Source organism: Cupressus sempervirens, chromosome 5 (genome assembly GCF_028749045.1).
Source record: "Cupressus sempervirens isolate cs-2001-9-10 chromosome 5, ASM2874904v1, whole genome shotgun sequence".
Classification (NCBI taxonomy): domain Eukaryota; kingdom Viridiplantae; phylum Streptophyta; class Pinopsida; order Cupressales; family Cupressaceae; genus Cupressus; species Cupressus sempervirens.
This window is the reverse complement of record NC_143122.1, coordinates 515,439,308-515,465,558: the sequence shown is the minus strand read 5'-3', so window position 1 is coordinate 515,465,558 and position 26,251 is coordinate 515,439,308. Positions and strand designations below refer to the sequence as shown.

Genomic DNA, 26,251 nt, shown 5'->3' with positions numbered 1-26,251 from the left:
TTCATCTTTGAATGATTGGGTTACTCTTATTCACCCATATTAGCTACTAGGATGAGGCTAACTCCGCATTAGAAATCGTCCATACTTCAAACAACTCCCTTGAGAAATGTTTCTTAACCCAGGAGCAACCCTTCCCCTTATGTGAATCATCCACCTCTTACATCCTCTCCCACTCTAAAATAGACGATGTCCTTAACACCGACAACACTGACCATACAGTGCCATGAAGGTACCCATCTCCATGCTGGATGTTTAAAGAGGTAGATTGGATTCCATGTTCAAGAACTCCAAGACTTTGTCTTCAAACTTCCACATGTTCTTAGCTTGTTCCCAAGTTGCTTCCACCCTAGTTTGGCCTTGCCAATGAACTAAGAATTCTTTCCACTTTTTGTTACATGTTATGCTATAAATGTTACAACTTTAGATATATTCAATACATCTATCTAAAAGATGGTGTGGTGAAGGGAACTACTTGCATTCAACCAAACACACACAACACAAAAAAGGAAATAAAAGAAAATTTCAAGAACAAAGTAAAGGTGGCAACAACAACACTTGTTTTCTATTATACTCAATGAAATATCATTAGAATGTTAAAAAGAATATGTTAGAGCCACATGGACATTTTATTATAATAATCTACAAGATGGAGCCACAATCTACACTTTTGGAACTTAGCCCTTTAAGTAACACAATTAACCATTGTAGAATATTCTAGAAAGTGAAATTTTCCCATTGTGGAGCCCTGCTATTAAATTTCCTACCTTAAATGTTTTTCCTTATTTTGGCTTGCATTAGAAACTAGCACCCTTCTAAAAACCATAACTTGTAAACCTTTAAGTCAATTGGCTATTATGATCGCATCTTGGAAATGACACAAAGTGCTTTATAGAGTTGAACTTTAAAGCACCACTTACACTAAGGTTTGACCCTTTTTCAGATCCTTTAAAGCCTTCCAAAACAGAGTTCAAAGTTTTTAGTTCACATTGGCAAAATAAATAATGTAATACCTTCACAATGAGAGTTGATGTTATCGTAAAAATTTGTTGGTAGGAATATATAATCAAAGTGGATCTTTATGGAATCAAGTGGAATAATATGTTTTGAAATGAATAATTTCCTAAAAATAGTAATGTTTTCACAAATAATGCTCTACACAAAGATAACCTTTATCGAAAAAGAATAAGATAATATTTTTGGATGATGTACGATTGTTCTTACAATAGATATATTAAATATATGTAAGTTAGCTATAAACATTTATATACTTTTAAAATAGTTCTTAAGTATACAAAATAAAATAAATAAAAGTATTCCATTACCTTTAACTAATATTTTATTTGAATTAAACCCGTAATCGTAAATATTTATATTATTTAATTATTTTGAAGTGTGAATGAATATCTTAAATGAAAAATTAAGAATTGCATAATAAATTTATATCTTTCCATTTCACTTCTTAAATAGCTTATTTATCTTAAAAATTATGTGTAGACAAATGTCATTTAATTAATTTATATAAAATTTTAACCGATAGAATATATATTTAAAACAAGTGGATATTATTTGTATAATTTTGAAATGACCATTGAATTACTTTTATCAGCTCGGAGTGCAGGCTTGCTTTATAAGTTGAATAGTGTTTGTTTAGGGTAAGAGGCACGCATTCCACGTGTGTTAGAAGAAAGTAATGTGTAGGTTCGAGTCAAACAAAGGGAAACCCATAACAAGCGTGATTTAATGGGAGTGTTGAAAAACAGGGATTTTTGGTGGAAAGGAGAAGGGAAGGGAAGGGAAGGCATTTCTGACCTGGTCTCAAAGAGATAGGCAGCACGTGGCACGTGGCACGTGGGAAGACAGAAATGTGAATCTATTATTTGTTGTTTGTTGACGGGAGTATTCAAAGCTCAAACCCCTCCCCCGTCTGGAAGGGGGCCAAATTCCAGAGGGTTTAGGTGGCACGTTGAAAATGGGGAGCGGGGCGAGCGAGGAAAGGGGGAGTGCACGTGCGTGTACGTCCAATAAGTAACTACGTGCGCCGCCAATTTTGCAAAGGGCGGTGAAGTGTTGTGATTGGCAATGGCGGTGGAGTGCGGAGAGAGCATCCGCGAAGTTTCATTGAAATTGCTTGACTGCCGTTCAGTCTGAAAGGAACATCGGAAGATGCGGCGTTCGGTGCGGCTACGTGAACTGTACTGATGCCCTTTAGGAGCCGGGTCCAAGTAGAAGTAGTCAATTCCCTTTCTTTGTGACTTAGTCAACCATCCTCTCTTCCTTCCCCTTTGACGTGAGAGTGCGGAAGTCTGTGTCTTGCCGCGTCTGCCTGCCCGCTATAATTGACAATCTGTACTCGAACCTCTTCCAACGCAAGCAATGACGTTGCCCGCCCCCCTTTTATAGCCGCCTCTCCTCTCCTGCCCAAACTTCAATTCTCTTCTCCCTCCGTGATTGAGCAAGACTTGCGCTTTGCTTTGTATGGACGCGGCTGGATTGAGCGCAGAGCAGCATCTGTTGGACACTTTTCTGAAGCAAAAGTGTAAAAGAAAGTTGGAGTCGATGGAGAATGGGAGCAGATTAGACCTCTCAGTCAAGGCTGAAGAGGAGCACGAGAACGCTGTGCTTGATTTCTTCTCCCACAAGAGGAAGGATGCCCATTCCTCCAATACTGTCTCGGTATGTAATCTATAATGTCATTTCTACCTTGCCAGAGAAGCAAAGATGATTGCAATCTCACCTCATGTATTCATATCGTCTACTGCAAGTGCAGACTGGTCTACAACTCGTAACGATGCCGGCCAACACAACCAGCGATCGATCTACTGTCGATGATGAGGCGATGTCGCCGGTTCGATCCCCCGACACTCCCACCCCGGACGACGCCGACCCCAAGAGCGAGGTGAGTTTGCGCTCTCTCTCTCTCTCTCTCTCTCTCCCATTCTTCGAGCTCACAGCTGCATCGAACGTGTCCTTACTTAGTCTCATTTGCTTCTCCACAGTTGGCGTTGTTACAACAAGAGCTGAGTCGAATGGGCGAAGAGAACCAGAGGCTGAGAACCATGTTGAGTCACATAAGTAATAATTATGGAAATTTGCAGATGCATTTCATGTGTCTAATGCAGCAGCAGCAACAACGCCCAGCAGAGCAGGTACACGCAGATTCTACCTTGTTTAATAGATTAACTTTGGAATGATGTTTTTGTTTTTAGTTTTGTTAACGCTGACCGATAACGGATGGGTAAATATAGGGTCATGAGCAGGAGGAAGAGAAATTGACGATATCGTTAGGATCGATATTGGAGGGCAAGGATAGGGAAGGTGCGGGTGCAGTGGAGAGACAATTCGCACCAGCCGCGTCCCAGCATTCTCACTCCTCTGATCGCGATCATGATGATGCCTTCAACTCCGTGGCCCTCTCGAGGAAACGTGATCTCACCTCTGCTCTTGTGACGGAGACCAAGCAAACACAGGCCTCTCGCGATCCCCGACTTGCCGGAGGGAGGAATGATGAGGAGAGCTCCGATCATGAAGAAGATGGATGGAGAGCCAGCATGAATCCAAAGTTGTCTACCAAGAACGCCCCGCGCCTTGATCAGACCGAGGCAACCATCAGAAAAGCCCGTGTTTCGGTTCGAGCCAGATCTGAAGCCCCTATGGTAAGTCAACAACCACCATGATGTGGCTGCTTGTTGCAAAAGAGATGAGTCTTTGTCTTATTTATGGTAATTGTAACAGATAAGCGATGGATGCCAATGGAGGAAGTACGGACAGAAGATGGCCAAGGGCAACCCGTGTCCCAGGGCCTACTACCGATGCACCATGGCCGCCGGCTGCCCAGTCCGCAAACAGGTATTATTTACTATTTCATTATCATCATCTACCCTATACACATTAATATCCATGTCAATAATGTATTAATGATGTGAGTGGGTGCACAGGTTCAGAGGTGTGCGGAAGATAGGTCGGTATTGGTGACTACGTACGAAGGGAACCACAATCATCCTCTTCCACCGGCGGCCACAGCGATGGCGTCCACAACGTCTGCTGCAGCGTGCATGCTCCTCTCTGGCTCCACCACCAGCAACCCCAACCAAGGCAGCAGCTACATGCCCAATTATCATCCCTCTCATTCCAACATGAACATGAACATGAACATGATGGGCGCTCCAGGTGTCCTGCCCTGCGCCTCCATGGCAACAATCTCGGCCTCCGCTCCCTTCCCTACCATCACCTTGGACTTGACGCAGCCCCAGCCTCAGCCTCAGCATGACCCTCACAATCAACGCCCTTTCCACATGATGATGCCCTTCAACCAACACCAGTACCAGTCCAGATTCGCCCCGCTGGAAGGGCAGTCGCAGTCGCAGTCAATGGCGGAGACAGTGAGCGCCATCACTGCAGATCCCAACTTCACAGCCGCCCTCGCCGCCGCCATCACATCCATCATCAGCGGTCAGAGCAGCAGCAGCAACAACAACAACAACAACAGCAATGCTGCTCTTCTTCCTCCACTCCCCTCCACCCATAACCAGTTGCCCGTATCCCACGACCCTATTCTCAGAAACGGGGTTTAATGGAAGAGAAAATGACGGAGAAAGTGATTGCCAACATTCATATACATATATGTATTCATCGGTCTGCATGGAACGGTTGCGGCCACATACAAATGGGCGATTGCCCTTCACTGACAGCATAGAGAGTTTTGTTGTGAATATGAATATGCCCTGCTTATTTCATACATGTATGTATTCTTCTCCGCATAGCGGACGTTACAGCCATCTATTCTTTTCGGTGCACCCCAATAAATTAACAATTGTATTCATTTCCACGCACATTTGTTATCAATTCAAATTCGTTTAAACCTCGAATGTCTTTTTTCCTTTCGGATGATCTAAATAGGAATTCTATTTCGATTACTCTTCTCCTTACCATTGCGCGACACTTTCGTAATACAATGGAAAGGAGAAGATAATGCATCTCATTTGTTAATTCCAGCAGATAATGCTTTTAAGTATCTCTACGGTAATTGTTTGTATTACATAGTTTTTGGATTCTTTTTAGTTTCAATTCATTTTTGTTAGTACCTTGCATAAGGGAACTAATGTTTCCAAGTAGTGGTATATTATTAATTGATTTGAATTAAGACACATTATCTTATTCTAAAGTCTAATCATGAGAAATATTTTTAAAAAATTTGTATGATCTAAAACCTAATTTTCTATTGGTTGAATGGATTTTTGTCTAGGAGTAATTTTGTTTTTTAATTGTCAAAAATAGAAAGATAAATGACAGATAATAAACTTGTATTAATTACAACCACCTCTATTGTCAAAAACTATCGGCTGGAATCATTTATTGCTTCATATTGATGCACCAAATTTTTATTACTGTGGGAATCAAACAAAGCAAACATTTGGAGTGGATTTCAAGAAGAGCAAGAAGTCTGTCTTCCTCCTACAACTTCACAGACCTGAGTGAAACAGACTGAACATTGGATGGTAATGTGTCACTGTAGCAAGGGGGGTTCAGGCGACCATGGCAGTTCGGAAGCATGAATGAAACAATCAAGTGTTAGAGAAGAATTCTCCCAATCTTTCTTGCACATTATTCTCATTTTGTATTTGGAGTGTTTGGCAATACAATATCGCTTCTTTTTTGTTCATGGTAAAATCAGTGAAATGGATTTTGGGGCATCAATGGCCATGACCGATTAGTCCCTATCACAACAAAAATTCACAAAAATGGTGGCACATAGAAGTTGGCTTCATTATTCTCTTGGGCTAAAAGTGAGCATAGAGAGAAGAATGTCGGCCATCTCTATGCCGGCATCAAAACGGCAATTTAAAAATAAAAATAAAAATTTAAGATGCAGTTTTAAAATAATTTTTAATTTAATTTTTCAAAATAGAAAAATGACGATTTGATCTTTATTATAACTGCAACGCCATGGATGATTACTAAAATTGCAATGCAGGGAAATCTTTAGTACTAAAATTGCCCTAGTTAAATGTAGAGTAGAAAAAAAAAGCTTCCTACAATTTTAGACCCTTCTAATTGCAACTACAATCAACAAATTGTTTACCTCCTTTTTGAGCAGAACTTTATTTTTTGAAAAAACTCTGCGAGATGCTGACACGTATGAGAAGAACATGCTAATGTCAATTTTTGTTAATAATATCTTTCCTTTTGAATCACAAAGTTGAGGATAGTAGTTCACATTTCTAAATATGATATTTGAATAGCCTACCACATATTGCCATGTCTATTATGAGTACCTCAATGAATATTCTTGAATGATAAGCATTTATTATGTGTGCGAAAGTTCCACTTAGATGCATGCCAAATTGTGAGGAGGTTGTGGATTAATTAATGTTTTACATTTATCAAAACATTTATGGACTAAATTAAACCTATCAATTAATCATTTTAATGTATTCCACTTTGAGTTTTGATAAATGTACTTATTGTCAAATGTTTTTCATTTATCATTAATTTATATAAATTAATTTAAAATTTAAATTATTTTATCAATTTCACTACTTCTATATTAAATATAATACAAATTATTTTTAATAAATTATCTAGTTATTATTAGTACTTTTATAATTTCTATGACGATTTCTTGATTAAAAATAATTTGATATTACTTTTACTAATATTTTATTTTATATAGTTGAGGAGAAACTACTGATGACGAACTATAGCGAGCGAACGAAAAAAGTAAAGCATACCTCCATTCGGCAACATGAGGAATTCAATTCTTGGGTCAAAATCAATGATAATTCCAAATCCGCGCCTAAAAGGAGGCATCAGACTGCATCACAGAGAGTTCAGAACCATCACAATTCCAATTTTGAAGTTAAACTCTCCAACAACTTTTCTGCCCTAGACAAGATGAATGATGGTGAAAAATCTTAAGCAAAAGCAAAAAGGTCCTAAGCAATTTTCTAGATCTACCAAATTGAAGTAGAGGAAATCTTCCCACCATGCTACTATCGTGCCATTCCAGCATAAATCATTATCATTTTTTACCCTAGATGGTCTGGAGGAGCACATCAGGGTCTTTCATCTCATGAAATACGCCCTACCCAATTTGGGTAATTCAGCAAATTCAATTAAATGGGAAAAACCACCAATAGCAACTAGTTACTAATTTTCACTCTTCCGAAGTGAGCCTTGTTAGGAGCCAACCCTGTTAAAGGTTATAAAACACACTATTAGGTGTGACCCTATTAAAGGATTTAATCACCTTGTTAGGAGTGGCCTAGTTAGAGGTCTTGAGAACAATTCAATGGAATTGTCACCTTGTTAGAGGATTTATGAATAGTTGTTAAGCCAACTTTATTAAGAGATTTAGATCACTGCTACAATGGTTAGAGAGTAACAATGAGATGACCTAATTTAGCAACTGATTTGCTGATTTCAGATCTTTGTTCTACCTTGTACTTGATCCTTCCTAGTTGAATATGGCTTTGTTGCACCACAAGGATATTTAGCTTATCCTTCAAATTCACTTCCTCTGCTCATTAATAGATCTTCAATCACATCATCATAATTCACACATTCTCTTGCACTTCCAATTTGACACTTTCTTGCAAACTTTTTGAAATCACAACTTGACCTTATACATATACCTTCCACTTTGTCAATTTCGCTCAAATACAACTTACAACAATCAATATTCATCACCTTAGTTAGTTTGAATCAATATATAGATAAATTAAACTCAATGCAACAAAATAAGAAAATCCTTCGTTAGCCGACCCTACTCAATAGAAACTAACTTTGAAGCGATTTTCTTCATTAACCAATAGAAGCTTCGTTAACACTACAAACTTACAAAAATCCTTTGGCAACCGAGTGAGCTCAGTTAACGCTAGCTTTCTACAACTTTTCTTTTGACGCTCAAGTGAGCTCGGTAGATACTACCTTCTGAACTAGACAAACATATGAATGCTTGGTAGACATTGAGAACTATCTTTACTGCCCAAGTGAGCTTAGCATATATTGACTTATAATGATTATGACATTTGTGTAACATCAAAGATAACACACAATTAACCAATTGTATCTAGCAATCTCACTCTTTGGCATTGATGGCAACACAATATGTCATAGCACAATGAAATTTTGAATTTGAAAACTCCCTCTATAAGTATGAGCTATTCCTTTCACAGAATTCTATCTGCAATGGCTCTTACCAAGTTCATTCTGAACATCCTCCCTCTTTCAACATACTTCATCTATAGAATACTTCTCCCTCTCTAGTTTCTAACTTTATTCTGGTTCCAAAATTTGTTATAGATATGATAGTAAACTTCTCCCTCTTTGACAACACATGCCAAAGCCAATAACTCTATAAATTTCAATGTACCTTAAGTATTGATTCATCTACTATATGCCCTTGCCAATTCTGCACCATCTGATTGATCTTCAATAGGTTATAGTTGATGCATTCACTAAACTTCATTTAGTGAATTTCAGATAGGGGAATGACCCCTAGCTTACCTCTTAGATATATAAATGCATCCTTAGGTAATGACTTGGTGAATATGTTTACAATCTATTCCTTTGTATTCACATATTCCAATCTAACTTCTTTATCTTGCACCAATTCTCTTAAGAAGTGATATTTTATAGCAATATGTTTTGTTTTGAAATGCATCACTAGATTCTTTGATATGTTGATCACACTAGTGTTATCACAATATATGACAACTGGATCTTTGATTTCTACCTTCATTCCTTTCAATAGTTGTTTGAACCAAACAATTTTAGAGCAATTAACTATTGCTGCTACATAGTTTGCCTCTGTTGTGGATTGGGAAGTACAATTTTGCTTCTTTCTTGTCCAAGATACTAGTCTTTTACTAAGAAAGAATGCTCCACCACTAGTGTTTTTTCTGTCATCAAAACTTCCTGCCCAATCAACATCAATAAATACTTTCAAGTCCAAATTGCCTCCAAGTTTGTACCATAAACCATAGTCTTCAGTACCTTTTAGATACCTCACGATTCTCTTGATTGCCATCATGTGATTTTCTTTGGGATTTGTCAACAATCTTGCCACTATTCCAACTGTTAGAGAAATATCAAGGCTTGTGTGAACTACATACTAAAATTTTCCAATCATTGATCTATAAGTGGTCTTATCTACTTCTTTGGAATCATCATTTTTGGAAAGCTTATGCCCAGTAGACATAAGTGTTCCAACTAGTCTTGAATCTTCCATTCCAAATTTCTTCAATATCTCCTTGATATACTTCGATTGAGTGATGTAGATACCATTCTTGTTCCATTGTATTTGCAATCCAACAAAGAACTTTATTTCACCAAACATGGACATCTCAAATTCTTTACTCATTTCTTCTAAGAATGCTTTGCATAAATCATCATTTCCTATAAATAAAGTATCATCAACAAATATTTCTAATAACACAATCTTCTTCTCTGGTCCTTCCTTGATATATGGACTACTGTTATCATTAGTTCTTTGAGAACCAATTTGTACCAAGTAATTATGGAGTCTTTCATACCATGATCTGGGAGCTTGCTTAAGACCATATAAAGCTTTGTGTAGTTTGCAAACCATGTCTCCATTGCTAGGATTTACAAAACCTTCTGGTTGTTCAATGTAAACTTCCTCATCAAGAATTCCATTCAAGAATGAATATTTAACATCCATTTGGTATACTTTAAATCCTCTATGTGTTGCATATGCTAGTAAAGTTCTAACATCTTCAAGTCTTGCTACAAAAGTAAAAGTCTTACCATAGTCAATACCTTCTTCTTGAGAGTAACCCTTGCATACCAATCTTGCTTTTTTTCTTGATACCTTTCCATTTTCATTCAACTTATTTCTAAATACCCATTTTGTACCAATTACATTTTTATCCAAGTTTTATACTTGGGAACAAGAGTCCAAGTTTTATTCTTCTCTATCTATTCAATCTCTTCATTCATTTCTTCAATCCAACTTTCATTTTCTAGAGCATCTTTAACACTTCTAGGTTCAAATTTAGCAAGTAAACATGTACCTCTTATTTTGCTTCTTGTCATTTTTCCATATGATTTATCTTCAATGATCTGATCAGGTGCATGATGCCTTATGACATATCTTGCTAATATAGGCCCCTTAGTCTTTGAATGAGTTCCACCATCTCCTTCTTGAATTTTAGTTTTAGGCTTGGGGTCCTTTTGTTTGTGACTCAGGTCCATCAGGCTCGATTTGAACTAGCTTGGTAGCCTCTGATTGTGACTCAAGTCCTTGCAGCTCAAGTTGTAGTGTCAGAAACTTGGTAGCTACTAGAGTTTCTAGGGACTCGAGATTTGAAGCATTTTTTTCTTTCAGATAGATTAGGAAGGGTATTAGGTTCATAGTACACAAATTTTCTAGTCTTCAAGTTCCTTGTTGCTTTCTTCTTCACTCTTTTTTGCATACTCATCAATTCTGATATGTGCACTTTCTATAATTTTGTAAGTGGATAAATTCAAACATATGTATGCTTTACTTCTACAGGAGTAACCTATAAATATGCCTTCATCACCTGTTACGTCAAATTTTCATTTTCTAGATTCTTTCAATATGTAACATTTTCTGCCAAATACCTTCAAGTAACTTACACTAGGTTTGTAGCCATACCATAGCTGATAAGGTGTCTTGTTTGACTATTTCTTCAGTTGAACTCTGTTCAAGGTATGAACTACAGTGTTGATAGGTTCATTCCAGTATTTGAGAGCAACATTCTTTTCAATCATCAGGGTTCTTGCACAATCCATGATAGATCTATCTCTTCTTTCTGCTATACCATTCTACTATGGTGTGCCTAGTGTAGATACTTGTCTTTTGATTCCTCTTTCAATGCAAAAAATTGTTGAATTCATGAGAAATGAATTTACCACCTCTATCTAATCTTAAGCATTTCAACTTCTTTCCAGATTCTTTTAATTTTTGAAAGGCTTCTGATTTTCCTTTTAGGTACATTACTGTCATCATTATAGAGTAGTCATCAACAATGAGAATGAAAAACTTTTCTCCACTATAACTCTCTATTCCAATAGGTCCACATAAGTCTATATGAACAATTTCCAAGACTTCTTCTGAGTGATAGTCTTTGCTTTTGAAGTTCATCTTTCCCATCTTACCAATTTGGTAATTCTTGCATAGACCCATGTCAGGCTTCTTCAAACTAGGAATACCTCTTACTCTTTTACGTTTTCTTATCTTAACCTAATTATCAAAGTTTACATGACATAGTCTTTTGTGCCATAACCAACTTTCCTCTATTTGAGCAATAAAACATGAACAATCACTAAGATCAAGATAAAATAGATTACCTTTTGTTTGCTTGCTAGAAACAACCAGATTTCCTTTCCCATCTAGCAGTTTGGCCTATCCATTCATGAATTCTACCTTGAATCCAATGTTATTCATTTGTGCCACACTTAGTAGATTATGCTTTAATCCTTCAACCCAATAGGAATGATTGCATACAAGTTATTTAGTCAACAAGATACATCCTTTTCCATTTATGTTATAAGTTTCATTGTTTCCAAACCTTACACTACCTCCATCATAATATTCCATATGCTCAAATTTTGTTTTATCACCAGTCGTATGATGTGAGCAGCCACTATCAATAATCCATATATCATTTTTGCTAACATGAGAGATAAGTTCCATCTTATCTCCTTCATCATCAGATTCATCTTTCATGGCTATATAAACCACTTCATCTTCCCTATTATCAAAATCCTTAAACTATGAAGCAAGATTTCTTACCTTTGTCTTTGAAGTTCTTGTAGTTCTTGGAGTCCTTCTTGCCTTTATTCTTATTTCTTTTTTTCTCATCCTTCATTTCCTTGTTTGGACGCCTAGAAGCAATGTGACCATTTCTTCACATGAAAAGCAGATCAGAGGAACTTTACCTTTGTACTTTCCTCTTCATTTGGAATACTTCCTTCCAAGCAGGGCTTCAATAGCTTCAAGATCACTGTATGAACTTTCTTCTAACGATCCATCTTCTTCACTTTCTAATTGACTGGATTTTGACTTTTTACCCTTTTCTTTGAGTGAAAGTTTGGCCTTAAATGTATATTCAATATTCTTTGAAGCAGGAACATAGTTATCATAATTGTCTAACTCAAAAGCTATTAATCTTCCAACTATAGCATCCAACCCTATCTTATTAGTTGGATCACATCTCATTTCTTGAATAATAGAAAATCTAATTGCATAAATGGGAAGAAGAGTTCTAAGAACTTTACTTACAATAGTTTCCTCCTTGATGTCTGCTCCAGATGCTTTGATTGCACTTACACTAGCCTTGATTCTTTCCACATATTTTTCAATGTTTTCATCTTCTCTCATTTTCATTTGATTAAATTGTCCTCTAAGGCTTTCTTCTTTAGCTCTTCTTACATTTTCATCTCTTGCATAGATATATTTTAGTTTGTTCCACATCTCAAAAGTAGTTTTGCAATCTTTTACCTCATCAAATTCAACATAACTAAGAGCAGATGCAATATCAATCATCATGATATTATGATTCTTCTTTTCAGCAATGTCTTCAACTGATAATGTTCTAGTGGGAGTCTTATGTTCAGAATCAAGATACTTGCAACTTGAATCACTGATGGTAGCCAGATGCAATCTCATAAGTCCTTGCCATGCTACAAAGTTGTCTCTATTCAGCTTGGGAATCTCTCTTTTATAAGACATCCTGATCTTTAGCTTAGGTCCTTGAAACCTTCTCTGCAAGCACCAAAAGCGTTGATACCAATTGTTGGAAATATAAGAGGAGTAACTAAGAGGGGAGGGGTGAATCGGTTACTACAAAAATAAACCCTAGATCCCTTTTGATGTTAGTACAAAATGCAAACAAATAACTGAATATTGCTAAAGCTCGGTAAATACATGGAATGTTGTAACTCGGTAGTAACTAGATTAGCTTGGTAAAAGATTAACAGATAAACCATTAGATGTTATTTGTGATTACCATTACTTTAACTTAGTTGCAAACACATGAAGAAAATAGCATGAACACTTTTGACACCAAGATTTAATGTGCAAACCCAATTCGAAAAAAACCACCAATAGCAACTAGCTACTAATTTTCACTTTTCTGAAGTGAGCCTTGTAACACTACTAAAGCTTACAAAACACACTATTAAGTGTGACTCTGTTAAAGTATTTAATCACCTTATTAGGAGTGGCCTAGTTAGAGGTCTTGAGAACAATTCAATAGAATTATCACCTTGTTAGAGGATTTACAAATAGTTGTTAAGCCAACTTTGTTAAGAGATTTAGATCACTACTACAATGGTTAGAGAGTAACAATGAGATGACCTGATTTGAATGCAACTAATTTGCTGATTTTAGATCTTTGTTCTAGCTTGTACTTGATCCTTCTTGATTGAATATGGCTTTGTTGCACCATAAGGATATTCAACTTATCCTTCAAATTCGCTTCCTCTACTCATTAATAGATATTCAATCACATCATCATAATTCACACATTCTCTTGCACTTCCACTTTTACACTTGCTTGCATAATTTTTGAAATCACAACTTGACCTTATACTTATACCTTCCATGTTGTCAAATTAGCTCAAATACAACTTAAAATAATCAATATTCATCACCTTAGTTGGTTAGAATCAATAGATAGATCAATTAAACTCAATACAACAAAATAAGAAAATCCTTCGTTAGCTGACCCTGCTCAGTAGAAACTAACTCTAAAGTGATTTTCTTCATTAACAATAGAAGCTTGGAAGAAAAATTATGAAAATCCTTTTGGAACTGAGTGAGCTTGGTTAACACTAGCTGTCGACAACTTTTCTTCGACGCTTGAGTGAATTCGATAGATGTTGCCTTCTGAACTAGACAAACACATGAATGCTCAGTAGACACTAAGAACTATCTTTACTACCCAAGTGAGCTCGGCATATACTAACTAATAATTATTATGCCATTTGTGTAACATCAAAGACAACACATAATTAGCCAATTGTATCCAACAAAACCTTATTAGTAAGATAGTTGCTATCTGAGTAGAGTGTCATATCAAGATGATTGATGAAGAGGATTTGAGAAGAAGAGATAAAAAAAAGGACCTAGAGGAAAGGTTGAATTATGAAAAAATACAATGGGCACTTGATCAATTAGAACTTGACAAAATAATATTATTGTTTAAACATAACCCAAGTGGAGAAGATAGTTATATTGAAGCCTAGAAGAAGTGATCAAGTATAGAACAAATGCATAGGCTTGACCAAGAAATAGAGAAAAAGATTAAGGAACTAGAAGTATGTGTCGAGTGATGCTAGTGTCGATTGAGAAAATAGTAGAATCTGAGATAATATAGTGTCGATCGACCATCAGTATTGACTGAGCATCAGTGTCAATTGAGTATGAAAAAGTATGATGAACAAAATAACTAGTATTGACCAAGTGATTTATTGATGACCAAGCATCAGAACCCAGTATTGGCCCAGTGACAACATTCTTTATTTTTTGAGGAAATATTGATTGTTTATATTTGTTTAAAATATTAGCACATCCTATACAAAAATTGGAAATTATACATATAATTTATTCTTAAAATATTAATTACTCTTATTTAGCAATCCTTAAAAAGATAAAACAAGTAATTGTACATGTTTTGTCATGACGAATTAGTAACTCGAATCTTATGAAAAGATTCACCACAATTAACTATAAAGACCTATTTTTTATTTCTCTTCTCTTAATTTTTTTTCTAACCTAGCATTTATTGCTACAGTAATGATATTTTATCTTTGATTTACCATGAGATTTAAATCTCCCTTTTCCTTTTTAATTTCTTTCTAATTTAATCCACCCAAAATGGCCAAGACACATTTGATTATATATTCTATTTTTCCATCTCATCTTCTATATAAGAACAATATGATAATCTTGCTCGAACATAGATCTTGCTAATAAATTTAATTACTAATAACCTTATCAACCTTATTAATCAATGATCACTATGCAACATATGTTTCATGATAGACTATGTATTGTTATCAATATGATTGTATTTACATTCATTATATTACCTAGATTGGGTTCAATTAATATGCAGAACATATAATATACCAAAGGACAACTACCCTAATTGGGTGTCACATTATAATATGTATTTAATAATAGTATTTGTTATGATATTGAATGGATTAGTCATTATTTTTTATTTGTTAAGCATCAGTTCTTCTTGATGACTGGGCATGTCTCTTATAGAGACATAACCCTTCATGGCTTTGAGCCATGAAGAGTCATGTCTTTATAAGAGGTGTGCCTCATTCAATACATAAAAATATCAGATGAATGAAGCCCTTGGAAAATACATCAAACACAATTAGTATTATTACAAGTTCAAAGATTTAATCTAAATATAAAAATTTATCATTCTATTAGAATTTAGAGTATACTTAAAAGTTGGCTACTATATATATACATGTGCAAATCTACATCAAGAAAGCAATTAGACATATCATTAAGGATATTATTGAAGAGATATTATTATGTGGATCAATCATATAAATTTTAAATAAAGGTATTGCATTTTATCATATTTCTTTAACATCGTATGTGCCAATTGTCTCCCTCCCCCTCCCTTTGCTACTATCTCTCCCCTCCCCCTCCCCCGCTCTCTCTCTAACATTTTCTTCTCCTCCTCTCTTGCTTCTCCCCCACTCCACCACTCCCCCTCCCCTACACTCTCTCCCTCCCTCTCCATGCCCCCCTCTCTCTTGTTCTCCACCTCTCTTTCCCTTCCCCTCTCCCTCTCTTCCCCCCTATTTGTCCTTTTCCCTCTCCCCCACTCCCCTCCCTCGAACCTAGTCTTTCTCCTCCATTCACTCCCTCTCCATCCTACCCCTCTCCCTCTATCCCCCTTCTCCCCCTATATCCCCTCCTCTCCCCTTCCTCCCTCTTTTTTCATATCTCTTGCCTCTCGCTCTCTTCCTCTTCTCCCTACTCCCCCACTCTCTCTCCCCTACACTCTCTCCCTACCTCTCCACAATCCCTCTATCTCATTGTTTCTATCTCCCCCCTTTTTCATTTTCCCTCTTGCCCATTGTCCCTCACTCTTTTACCTCCCTTAACTCCCTATCCCTCCTCCCCTCTCCCTATCTCACCCTCTCCTATCTACCCCCTTTATCTCTCCCTCTCCCACTCACCCTCTTCCCCATATACCACTCTATTTTTCCCTCTTCCCCACTATCCCCCCCCTCCCTTTCTCTCTATCTACCATTTTCATCTCCCTCCCTCTCTTCCTCTTTCCCTCAGTTCCCCATTCTCTCTCCCACACACTCTCTCCCACACTTTCCACACCCTTCCCTCTCTCTCCATGTCCCTCCTTGTCCCCCTCAACCCATCTTCCTCCTCATCTCTCTCTCTTACTATCCTTATCCTTTTTCTCTCCCCCACTCCTTCCCCCTCTCTTCTCCACTATTTCTTAAGACTTGTGAGCCTAATTATCCTACTTATGACCTAGAGCTCACAGTATTGGTTCACGCTTTAGTGAGATGGAAACATTTTCTATTAGGCCACCTATTTGAGCTCCATTCAAACCATCAAAGTTTACAATATATTTTTTGAAAACCAAACCTTAATGATAGGCAGAGTAAATGGATGAAATTCTTATGTGAGTATGATTTTGATGTTCATTACATCAAAGCGAAGGATAACATAGTTACAGATGCCTTGAGTAAGAGGAGACATGAGTTATCATCCATGATTTCTAGTATGGATTTGAGAGAGTTTATTTGTGTAATTTTCCAAAGGATAGTTATTATGCAAAGACTTTTTAACTAATTTATTCTCAAAGATCCCTAGAAGGGAAGTATTTAGATTATTCCTTGGAGTTTGATGGACTTTTACATCATAAAGGATGCATCTATGTACTTTATATCAATAATTTGTGTAATTTCATTGTATTAGAGGCTCATCGAGCACCTAATGTAGCACATATTGAAGTTAAGATGTTACGTGAAAATTTGATATAGTTGTATCATTGGTGAAGCATGAGAGTGCAGATTATGAAATTGTAGCTAGATCATAGAGTGAAGGCAGAGCATAGTCATCCAGGTGGACTTATGCAACCACATGAGATACCTAAGTAGAAGTGGGATGCAATCTATATGGATCTTATTATTTCTCTTCCTATTTCTTCTTTTTTCCATTATGCTATCTTGGTAATGGTTGATACTTTGACCAATGTTGTGCACTTCTCACCTATGTGTGCTACCTTTATAGCACCAGTAGTTGTACATGTGTTCTTGCAAAATATTATTGAAGACTCCATGGCATTCCTTGTAAGATCATTTTAGATAGATGGTGTGTGCACCAAGTTGGTGTACAAGAAAGTGGACATCCCATATAAAAAAATTCTCAATAACTCAATCGGGTTATTTAAAAATTCAAATGTCAGCTAGGCTTAGTATCCAAGCCTAGCCATAATAATAAAGAATAACCCGATCGAGTTTTTTTAATTTATATTTCTTAAAACCCCATTAGTTTTTAGGAAATATAAATATATTTTGTTGCCTTCATTTCAGGAAATTTTTATACCCTCAAACAACAACAACAAACATCTAGGTGACAATGACAGGTAGAAACTCGATCAGGTTTGCAAAGAAAGTAATGTTTTTTGTACTTTCCTCCATGGCACCCCACAAACAAGGTATGTGTTCATTTTCTTTACCATTTATGTATTTTTCATCATAGTTTGTAATTTGTTTTCATAATTTATAAAAATAAAACTATTTTTTTTAATATTAGATGCATCCACAAATCCAAGAAAATGAGGTAGAGCCAAAATATCACCTCCAACACAAACACCATAATCAAACCCTCCACTTGTAGTGACACAACCACAAAAAACTCCACCCATTATGGCACATACACAAAACCCTCCACCCACTGCAATATAGGTACAAAATCCTCCACTCAATATTCTCATTTAACAGTCATTGTCGCCTATAAACCCTCTGTGCATACCATTACCTCATGTAAATACTATAGAAGAGGACCTCATAAATTGCCTTACACAAAATAGCTCTCACATTACCCAAATTATCAAGAGGTTGCAGCCATCTACACTTCCTCACCACTCAACCCTAGCAAATACACTTGAAAAAATGACCCAAAATGTGAATGAGGTGTCTAGGGGGTTATGAAATGGGGTTCATAGAGGGATAGATGTCGTGCATTTTATGCTAATGGATTATCATATTAGCAAGTGAAAGATAAGGAAATAAAAAAGATAGTTTATGTACTCTTTTCACTAAACCTATATCTGGCAACTCCTTATTATGCACAACCAAAAAATTTCCTATTCATTGGCACACTCATGCCAAGATGAGATCATGTTTTGGGGATAAGTGGTATATGGTATTTGACCTCCCACCATGTAATAATGATTTGGTTCCTCTATATTTTTTGAGAAATCTATACTATGAGTTCATCCTTGGTGAGAAGAAAAATTACTTTGACATCCATAAGTTCTAGGGTAGATGGAGAGGCTCTGTGCAGGATAGACCTAGGGCTCGTAGGATGGTACCACAACATAAGAGAAGATGTAAAACATGAAAAACCATGCCTCATGTTGTGATCTCAACAATCATAAAGGACTCTATTGATTTATAGACTCTTCATGCAGCTACATCATTGATAGATGTCATCATTGAGCATGGTTTAGAATTAGGTGGTATTACTTCACCTACAATACCTCACCATCATTAGATGCATCTTTAGGGTCATCAGAACCTATGATAGCTCCATCATCATCACCTATGACACCTCAACCATCATCAGATGTACCTTTAGGGTCATGAGAACTTGTGGTAGATCCATCATCATCACCTTCACCACTAGTGTCATCCCCATTTTTTCCACTTGCATCATCATCATGTACATCACTATAGTCTTTAGGGCTCAATCAACATTTTTTAGTTGTCAGCACATATGTCATGGGGTGGATAGTGAGGCAACTCAAGATGGAGTTTCATCTCATCCATGTGTACATTGCAGGAAGACCTGTCATGTCTATGGAGGTGGGGATTTCACACTCACAAATGATTTGATGTAAATGGTCTTTGGTGGAGAGGAGACATAGGTTTGTTTTTTTGAGTTTTGACATGTTATTATTTAATCACCTAAATATCAAAAAAGTAAAAAAATAAATTTATTTTATAGAACACTCTAGATTGATATGTGAACAATATGCAATGTAGGGTGCAACAAGTGGTATGGGTGAAACCACGATAGTGGGTTACACTTTTTTGGAGCAAAAAATCCCTCCAAAATTGCGCAACTATGAATTTTGCATTTCTTAGTTTCGATATAAACTTTTTTTAAAGTTTCGATAAAAACAAATTAGTTTCTATCGAAATTAATTAAAATGCAAGTTTTGATAGAAAATTTTCCCATGCAGTTATGGTCGAAACTATGAAACTTGACCAGGGTTTGTTAACCCTACTTTCGGGCTTCATAGTTTCGATCAAAACTATGAAACCCAATCGGGGTTTGTTAACCCTGTCGGGCTTCCTAGTTTAGATCAAAAAATAATAGTTTCAATCGAAACTAAGAAACAAAGGAACTATTCAAATAGGCATTGTGTGACCCCACATGTCATTTTTGACAATAGGATGAGAGTTTCGATCAAAAGTGAACATAATAGATAGGCATCCAAATTTAGTGGCCTTTGAAAAAGGTACGATTTTCCCTTTTTTAAACCTATTTTATACATTTTTAGTTTCATTTTATATACTTTTAGTTTCATTTTATATATGTTTTTGTATGTATGTATATATATCATGTATATATATATATATATATATATATATATATATATATATATATATATATATCATGTACATGTATGTATATATGTATACATATATATATGCATGTGTGTGTGTGTGTGTGTGTGTGTGTGTGTGTGTGTGTGTGTGTGTGTGTGTGTGTTTGTGTGTGTGTGCACGTTCATATTGTAATCACCTAAAAATGGTTGTCTAGACTATTAGCCCTATTCTCAGCATTTTGGCTAATTTAATTAATCATTTACCTAGACCAGATTGCTAATAATTAATTAATTTGATTATAACGTATAGTTTGACTATGCTATCCTAAGTCCATTATTTGATTAAAAGAACATGTCCCCTTTTAATTACATAAAAGCCCCCATTCTTCTAACCCACTTAAAGTGCACACATAAAGTCATTTTTCTATTTTACAAATTAAAATACTTTTCTCTGTGACTTTTGTCTTATATGGGAAGTCAACTTCTATTTATTGGTTGACTTGTGTGTGCACATGGATCACTTCTATTTTCAAACTCAACCCTTGATCATCCATCATTTTGACCTTGATCTCTACCATTCGTACGACTTTAAAAGAAAGAGCTCTCCCCTTGTTAAAGGTTCCAGACTCTTGAGTATTGTTATGTTGCAAGTTTCTCATTTGAATCTTTGAGGAGCTTTGTAGAGAACTTCTACTTCTCATCTCATTCTCTCATCCATCACATGCTAGCTTAGGATCATATGGCATTTTAGTAATATTTGCATTTAGCTTAACTTCTATTTTTGCAATAGCTTAAATCACTTAGTAATTAGCTTGGATCTTGTAATACTCTCATTTTGTTTAACATAGTTGCACTTTACATATTCATGTAGTTTAATCTACATGTGCATTGCATCCTTGAGGAACTCCTTGTGGATATTTGCATTCTTGCATCTCATCTTTTGGAACCTCCCATTGCATGGTTTACTAGCAAGAAGAGTATCTCTAAGGCTCAGCTGAGAGCCTTCATATTTGAATCATACTCTCTTGCACTACATGGATAGGGAGCTTTAAGCTAGCATCCAAGCATTCTGAACTTGTGGAATCACTTAGATAGAAAGTTTTAGAGTGTGACACAAATTGAGTGTACATTTTTGGGGCCCACCATGATGTAGAACATCTTAATTTTTCTCTACATATCACTGTATTTCTTGCATTTTCAACATTTTGTTCACATTTTTTCAGTCGCAACTTTTGGGTGATACTTTGCCAGTATCGTGCGATATTTTTTTTTTTTGTTGCATGATACTTTTAAGGTAAAATCATTGCATGCAATTAATAATTTCTATTGCCTCAATATAGTAAGTTCTATCAGTTGGCTTAAGAAAAAATATTGCATAAGAGAAAACTATTGCACGGGTATACTGAAAAGTATCATACAACAATATTCCATCAAAACTATCACCTAGCTTGAATTTGCTTGTTGTTTGAGTGATTTGGTCAATTTCTTGATTGTTACTTGCTGGTTGTTGGATTTTGCAGGTCTGTGGTTGTTTGACAATAGGCTATTTGCAAATTTCATGATATTTTCAGACTAACTTATGGGGCTAACAATAGTGTTTTTAGGTTGTTCCCTTGAGATTATTTTATAATCACCTAAAAAGAATGCATGTCAAAGCTTCAAATACACAAGGGCTACTAAAGCTTCAAATACACAAGGGCTACTAACAATTGTTTGTAAGGCTACCAGAAGCATAAAAACTCAAACTTGCTTATATTTTCTTTATTTCATATGTGGCAATACTACTATTTGTTTCATTTTCATAGGCACATTAAACTTGCAATTGAGGTTCTTTGGTGATAGGAGAGTATGCTCTTCACCCTTGTGGTGAATCAGAATTCTTGACTTGTCTTTGGATTTTGAAAGAAAGGGGATAATTGGATCTTCTTGGTGTGTTTGGGAGAAATGATCAAGATAGGAGAGTATGCTCTTCACCCTTGTGGTGAATCAAAAATATTGACTCTTGAAAGTGGATCCAATGTGTGGTAGTTAGAATCCTTTAGAGGGTCTACTCTTGGGAAACCAAGAGGAATGGCCCAAGTGAGGACAAGTGAACCCAGATATTCCAACCCACTATAAATTCAAGGCTATCAAGGACACAAAAACTTGGTAGACATATTGTTTGTCTTTGCTTAGTGTGATTACTTGTGGGATGGGGACCATGAAGAAAATGCTAAGCAAGAATTCTTAAGGTGCTCTTGTGGCCATGAGGTTTGTTACCCACCGGAAGGCGGGGTGTCCCATAATTGGGTGCAAGAGAAACATTATGAATGAAAACCCTTTCTAAACACTCTCAGTTAGTAGCTACCCTATCTTTCCACTCAACTTCTTGGTGCAAGGATTGATCCTAGTGGATTACCCAGATCACCCCAAGATTTTACACTCACCATCTATGTTCCCTTGGCTATGCTTATGGCACTTCCATGACAAAGCCAATTTCTCTTATGGATAACCACTTGGTGTAAGGAAAAGGAGTACTTAGCATGGATCAAGTTGTTGAGTAATGAACCATGACTCTAAGGTAGATTTCTTGGCTAATGGTTTCAAATGTGTTGACTTGTGTAAATATTCTCACAAATCAAACATCTTGATAAAATTGGTAGGAAGGTTGTTCTGATATCACAAATGCATATTGGAAAGGTTGTTTTGACCCTTGTTCAATTGTTTGAGACATGCTAAAAACCCCTACTATTTGCAAACCTTGTTGTTATTCAATACAAACTAAAATTTGAAACTATCTGGTCTAAAAACAATTTGATTTCCAAATCGACACAACAATTTGGAGTCAAACTTGTCCTTTTTACACAAAATTGGCACTTTGTTTTACACTCTCTAGAGAAATATCATGCCACCCTTTTTTTTTCAAAAATTGTGTCGCCCTACTATTTTAAGGTCTATCAGCCTACTATATTGAACTTTTTCATTCTCCTTGTGTGGACTATTGCCCAAGAGAAAAGTGTTGCACTAGTATTATAAACTCTTTTGTATGATTAAATTTTCTATCATACTATTGCCTAAGGTCTAGAAGAATATCATCTAGGTAATTTTACTATTAAAATAGAGTCTACATTCTACTTTATCCAATCTAGGGTCTTGTTGCTTCATTCCTTCCTATCCTTGGTCACAAATTTGTATGTTAGATGTTGTCCCACATTGAAAAGATGGGTTTAGTTGGTTAGGTGTAAGTCTCAAAAACATCATTGACGATCACTTGTCAAAATTTGATTACTATTCTATGCTAGCTATTTGTTGTTGAGGTTCTTTCTCATTCTATTAGCTTGAGTCACTAGCATTGTAAATTCTTGAACACTTTTGACGAGCCATCTATTTTTCTTTGACAAGTGGTTATTATTGATTATACGAGCTTCAAATCTGAAACAGTTCTCTCATCCTATTAAGAAAAGATGCATCTTTACATGCTAGTCACAACTAGGCTCAAAGTTGGTAATGGTAGTCATTCCATTTTCATTTTTATACAATTAGATACTCCACCTTGGTGCTCTCATGGATAACCTTATGTGGAAGACCCCGATTCTAGTCAAACACATACAGACAACGTCTGGCAAAATCCACTTTACAATTTTGAGAACCCATTTGGAACACCCTTTAACACACCCACAGGTGAAAGCACCTTGACCAACATACATCCTAATGAAATCAAACACCACTTAGAAGAGAAAGCAGGTGAAAATGAAATACTTATGGAAACTATCTATGCTAGAGAAAGAGCAGATCAACAAGTTGAAGCTAACCCTCATACACACAATGAGGAAACTAGAAGAGACTATTATTGCAATCCTTTTGAACACATTCCCATTGATGGCAATAATGGAAATCACACATCTCCAAGGACTCCTAGTGTCAATGTGAGAGCATGCCCCTCACCAACTTGACAATCAAAATCACATCACAAAAGTGATGATGAGATCACTAGTGAAGATGTTGTAAGATTTCAACAAGATGGGTTCTCTAAAAAACTGATGCTAAAAGATTTAGAGAAAAATCTAGACCAATACTTCTAGTATATGACAGTGAAAGGATGGAAACTCCCCAAAGATTGTGATGTGCAACAAATAATAATAAAATAAGAGCCCACCAAGGCTAAAATCTTGAGAGAAGAAATGTAAGAATTCAGGAAACAACTTGCACAATTACAAACTTCCAAAGAACCACCTAAAACTTTATTTATTGAATCAATATGTGCCCTTCCATTTGATAGGAGTTTATACATGCCTCCATTTCCTAAGGATATAGGGGTTCCTAAGTATGACAAATACGATAGAAATGGTGATCCTCACAATTATGTGAGGCATTTCTATGCTATTAGCATGGATTTCATGCATGAGGACTCCTATCTTATGTGTTTGTTTCCTATAATTCTAAGAGGGAAAGCTATGGAGTGGTTCACAAAATTGATTCCCCCTCTCAAAAAATTTGATGATCTTGTACAATGCTTTATCCAACAATACTCTTATAAAATTCAACATCCCATAATCTTGTTGGACTTGTGCCAAATTAAACAAAAATAGGGAGAAATTTTTGTAACATACCTTCAACTTTGGAGATCCCTATACTCTAGGTACCGTCGGCAAGTTCCTGAGGCTGTAAAAATTGACATTTTTGTCAACACGCTTATACTTGAGCTATACTTTGATTTAAGAAAACAATTGTTCACATCCTTCAATGCCATGGTTGAGAGTGCAAATTGCATTGAATATGTTTCTATCAAGAAGGGTGACATTGTTGTGAGCAAAGAAAAACATAACAATGGAAATGGAAAAAATAAGGGAAAACCTAGGAACAAAAACAAAAATGTTGTCAATGATAGAGTAGTGGACAGTCCTAAGATCAAGGAACCTACATTTAACCTTTCTAATGCCATCTATTCTACAAAGCAACAAGAAGGTTTGAAACCACAAACATCTGACAAGAGCTTTAAATTTACCAAAAAATGTCATGTTTATACACAAATGGTTGAGCCTTATGAAGTGGTCTTAAAAACCTTGATTGCAAACAAGCTAGTTATACTACCAGATAATTTTCATCCCTATGACCCACCCATTAGACCTCCTTGGTGGTGAAAAGATCATATTTGCAGTTACCATAGAAGCAAAGGTCATAATACAAAACACTATTTTAAACTCAAAGATGTTATCCAAGATCTCATCGAGGCTAGTAAAGTTGTCATAGATGGTCTTGTTAAAAATTCTAACCATAAAGCTTTCAAGCAACCTTTACCTAAATATAAGAACGGTGGAACTTCCAAGGCTCGTAAGAAGAATCGTGACACCAAGATCAATTATGCCTATGCTAACACATACAACATTATAGGCATGCTTGAGCCCATTGAGTATCTATGCATGGCAAGTTCTAATGATGACAACTGGCCCAACTATGATACTAAGGATGAAAGACCCAAAGTTGTCCTCAAAATATGAAATTCTCCCCAACTCCATAATGATGCTAGACTTCTAAAATGATTTAAGATAGGAAAGTGATAATAATATAGTACCTGGCTATGGTCCTCCAAGGTAATGTATCTGATAATTGTGTAGCAAATGACATCCCATCACTTAGGAAGGGCAGCTTGTGCAAACCCACCACACAATCTCTTCAATTCATCCTTTAATTTGAAGAATTTTTGCAAGCTTGCCTCCTCGTTGACCTTAGCTTGCCTCCACCATTTCTTTTCATCCAACTAAAAATCCCCAGACCTCGCAATGCTTTCTTCAAAAATTTCAAAGCTCATGCCATTAACAGTAATTTTTCTATCCTTCTAGGTTTGAAAGATCTACATCAAGATGACCTTTTTGTGTTTAACCATGCCTTCCATATAAGGTAAAAGACCTCCCTCCTATAAGTAGACCATCACCACTTTGCTACTACTGATACATTCCTCCACACCTGCTGGTTTAATATGACTAATAGTGCCTGTTTCATCATCCAAGTCCACAACCAACTCTTTCGATGATATATCCTTGCACCAAGTTTTGGAGTTGCAAAATATAATATGCAAAGCCATAATGGAGAAAATGAATAGGCATTTCATAGTCATCATAAATCCACAATGTTTCCCAAAAAACAAAAATCTCCCAAAACAGTATGTGTGAGAAGTCCCTTTCCATTTACAAATGGCCATTGCTAGCTGTACTAATTATGGGAATTAGCAAACCTATCTTTATGATCATTAAAAGATCATTCTTTAAATCTCACTAAATCCTCATTCTATGTGCTTTATAGCAATAATCAATATTCATGGTAGTCAGGACATAAATGTTAATCAACAACCAAGCATATCAAGAAAACCCTTTACGATGTGCCACATTCCCATGACCACGTATAAAAAGGAGACCTGCCACCTAGTTTGAAGGTATGCTCCCTTT

General features: G+C 36.1%; 1 protein-coding gene across 1 annotated transcript; it reads left to right on the top strand.

Moving 5' to 3' along the window:
- The first annotated feature begins 2,414 nt into the window (after positions 1 to 2,414).
- On the top strand, positions 2,415 to 4,865 carry LOC149556970 (WRKY transcription factor 6-like). Its single transcript, XM_089831614.1, has 6 exons — positions 2,415 to 2,673; positions 2,768 to 2,896; positions 2,997 to 3,146; positions 3,246 to 3,653; positions 3,733 to 3,846; positions 3,936 to 4,865. The coding sequence occupies exons 1-6, from the start codon at positions 2,476 to 2,478 to the stop codon at positions 4,569 to 4,571; spliced, it is 1,635 nt and encodes a 544-aa protein (XP_089687740.1). The 5' UTR covers positions 2,415 to 2,475; the 3' UTR covers positions 4,572 to 4,865.
- Positions 4,866 to 26,251: the final 21,386 nt, after the last annotated feature.

Excerpts from the sequence above, each read along its gene's own strand:
- LOC149556970 (XM_089831614.1), top strand. The coding sequence starts at position 2,476 with ATGGACGCGGCTGGATTGAGCGCAGAGCAGCATCTGTTGGACACTTTT. Across the intron at positions 2,674-2,767 it reads ATTCCTCCAATACTGTCTCG|ACTGGTCTACAACTCGTAAC; the intron begins GTATGTAATCTA and ends CTGCAAGTGCAG. Across the intron at positions 3,654-3,732 it reads CCAGATCTGAAGCCCCTATG|ATAAGCGATGGATGCCAATG; the intron begins GTAAGTCAACAA and ends TAATTGTAACAG.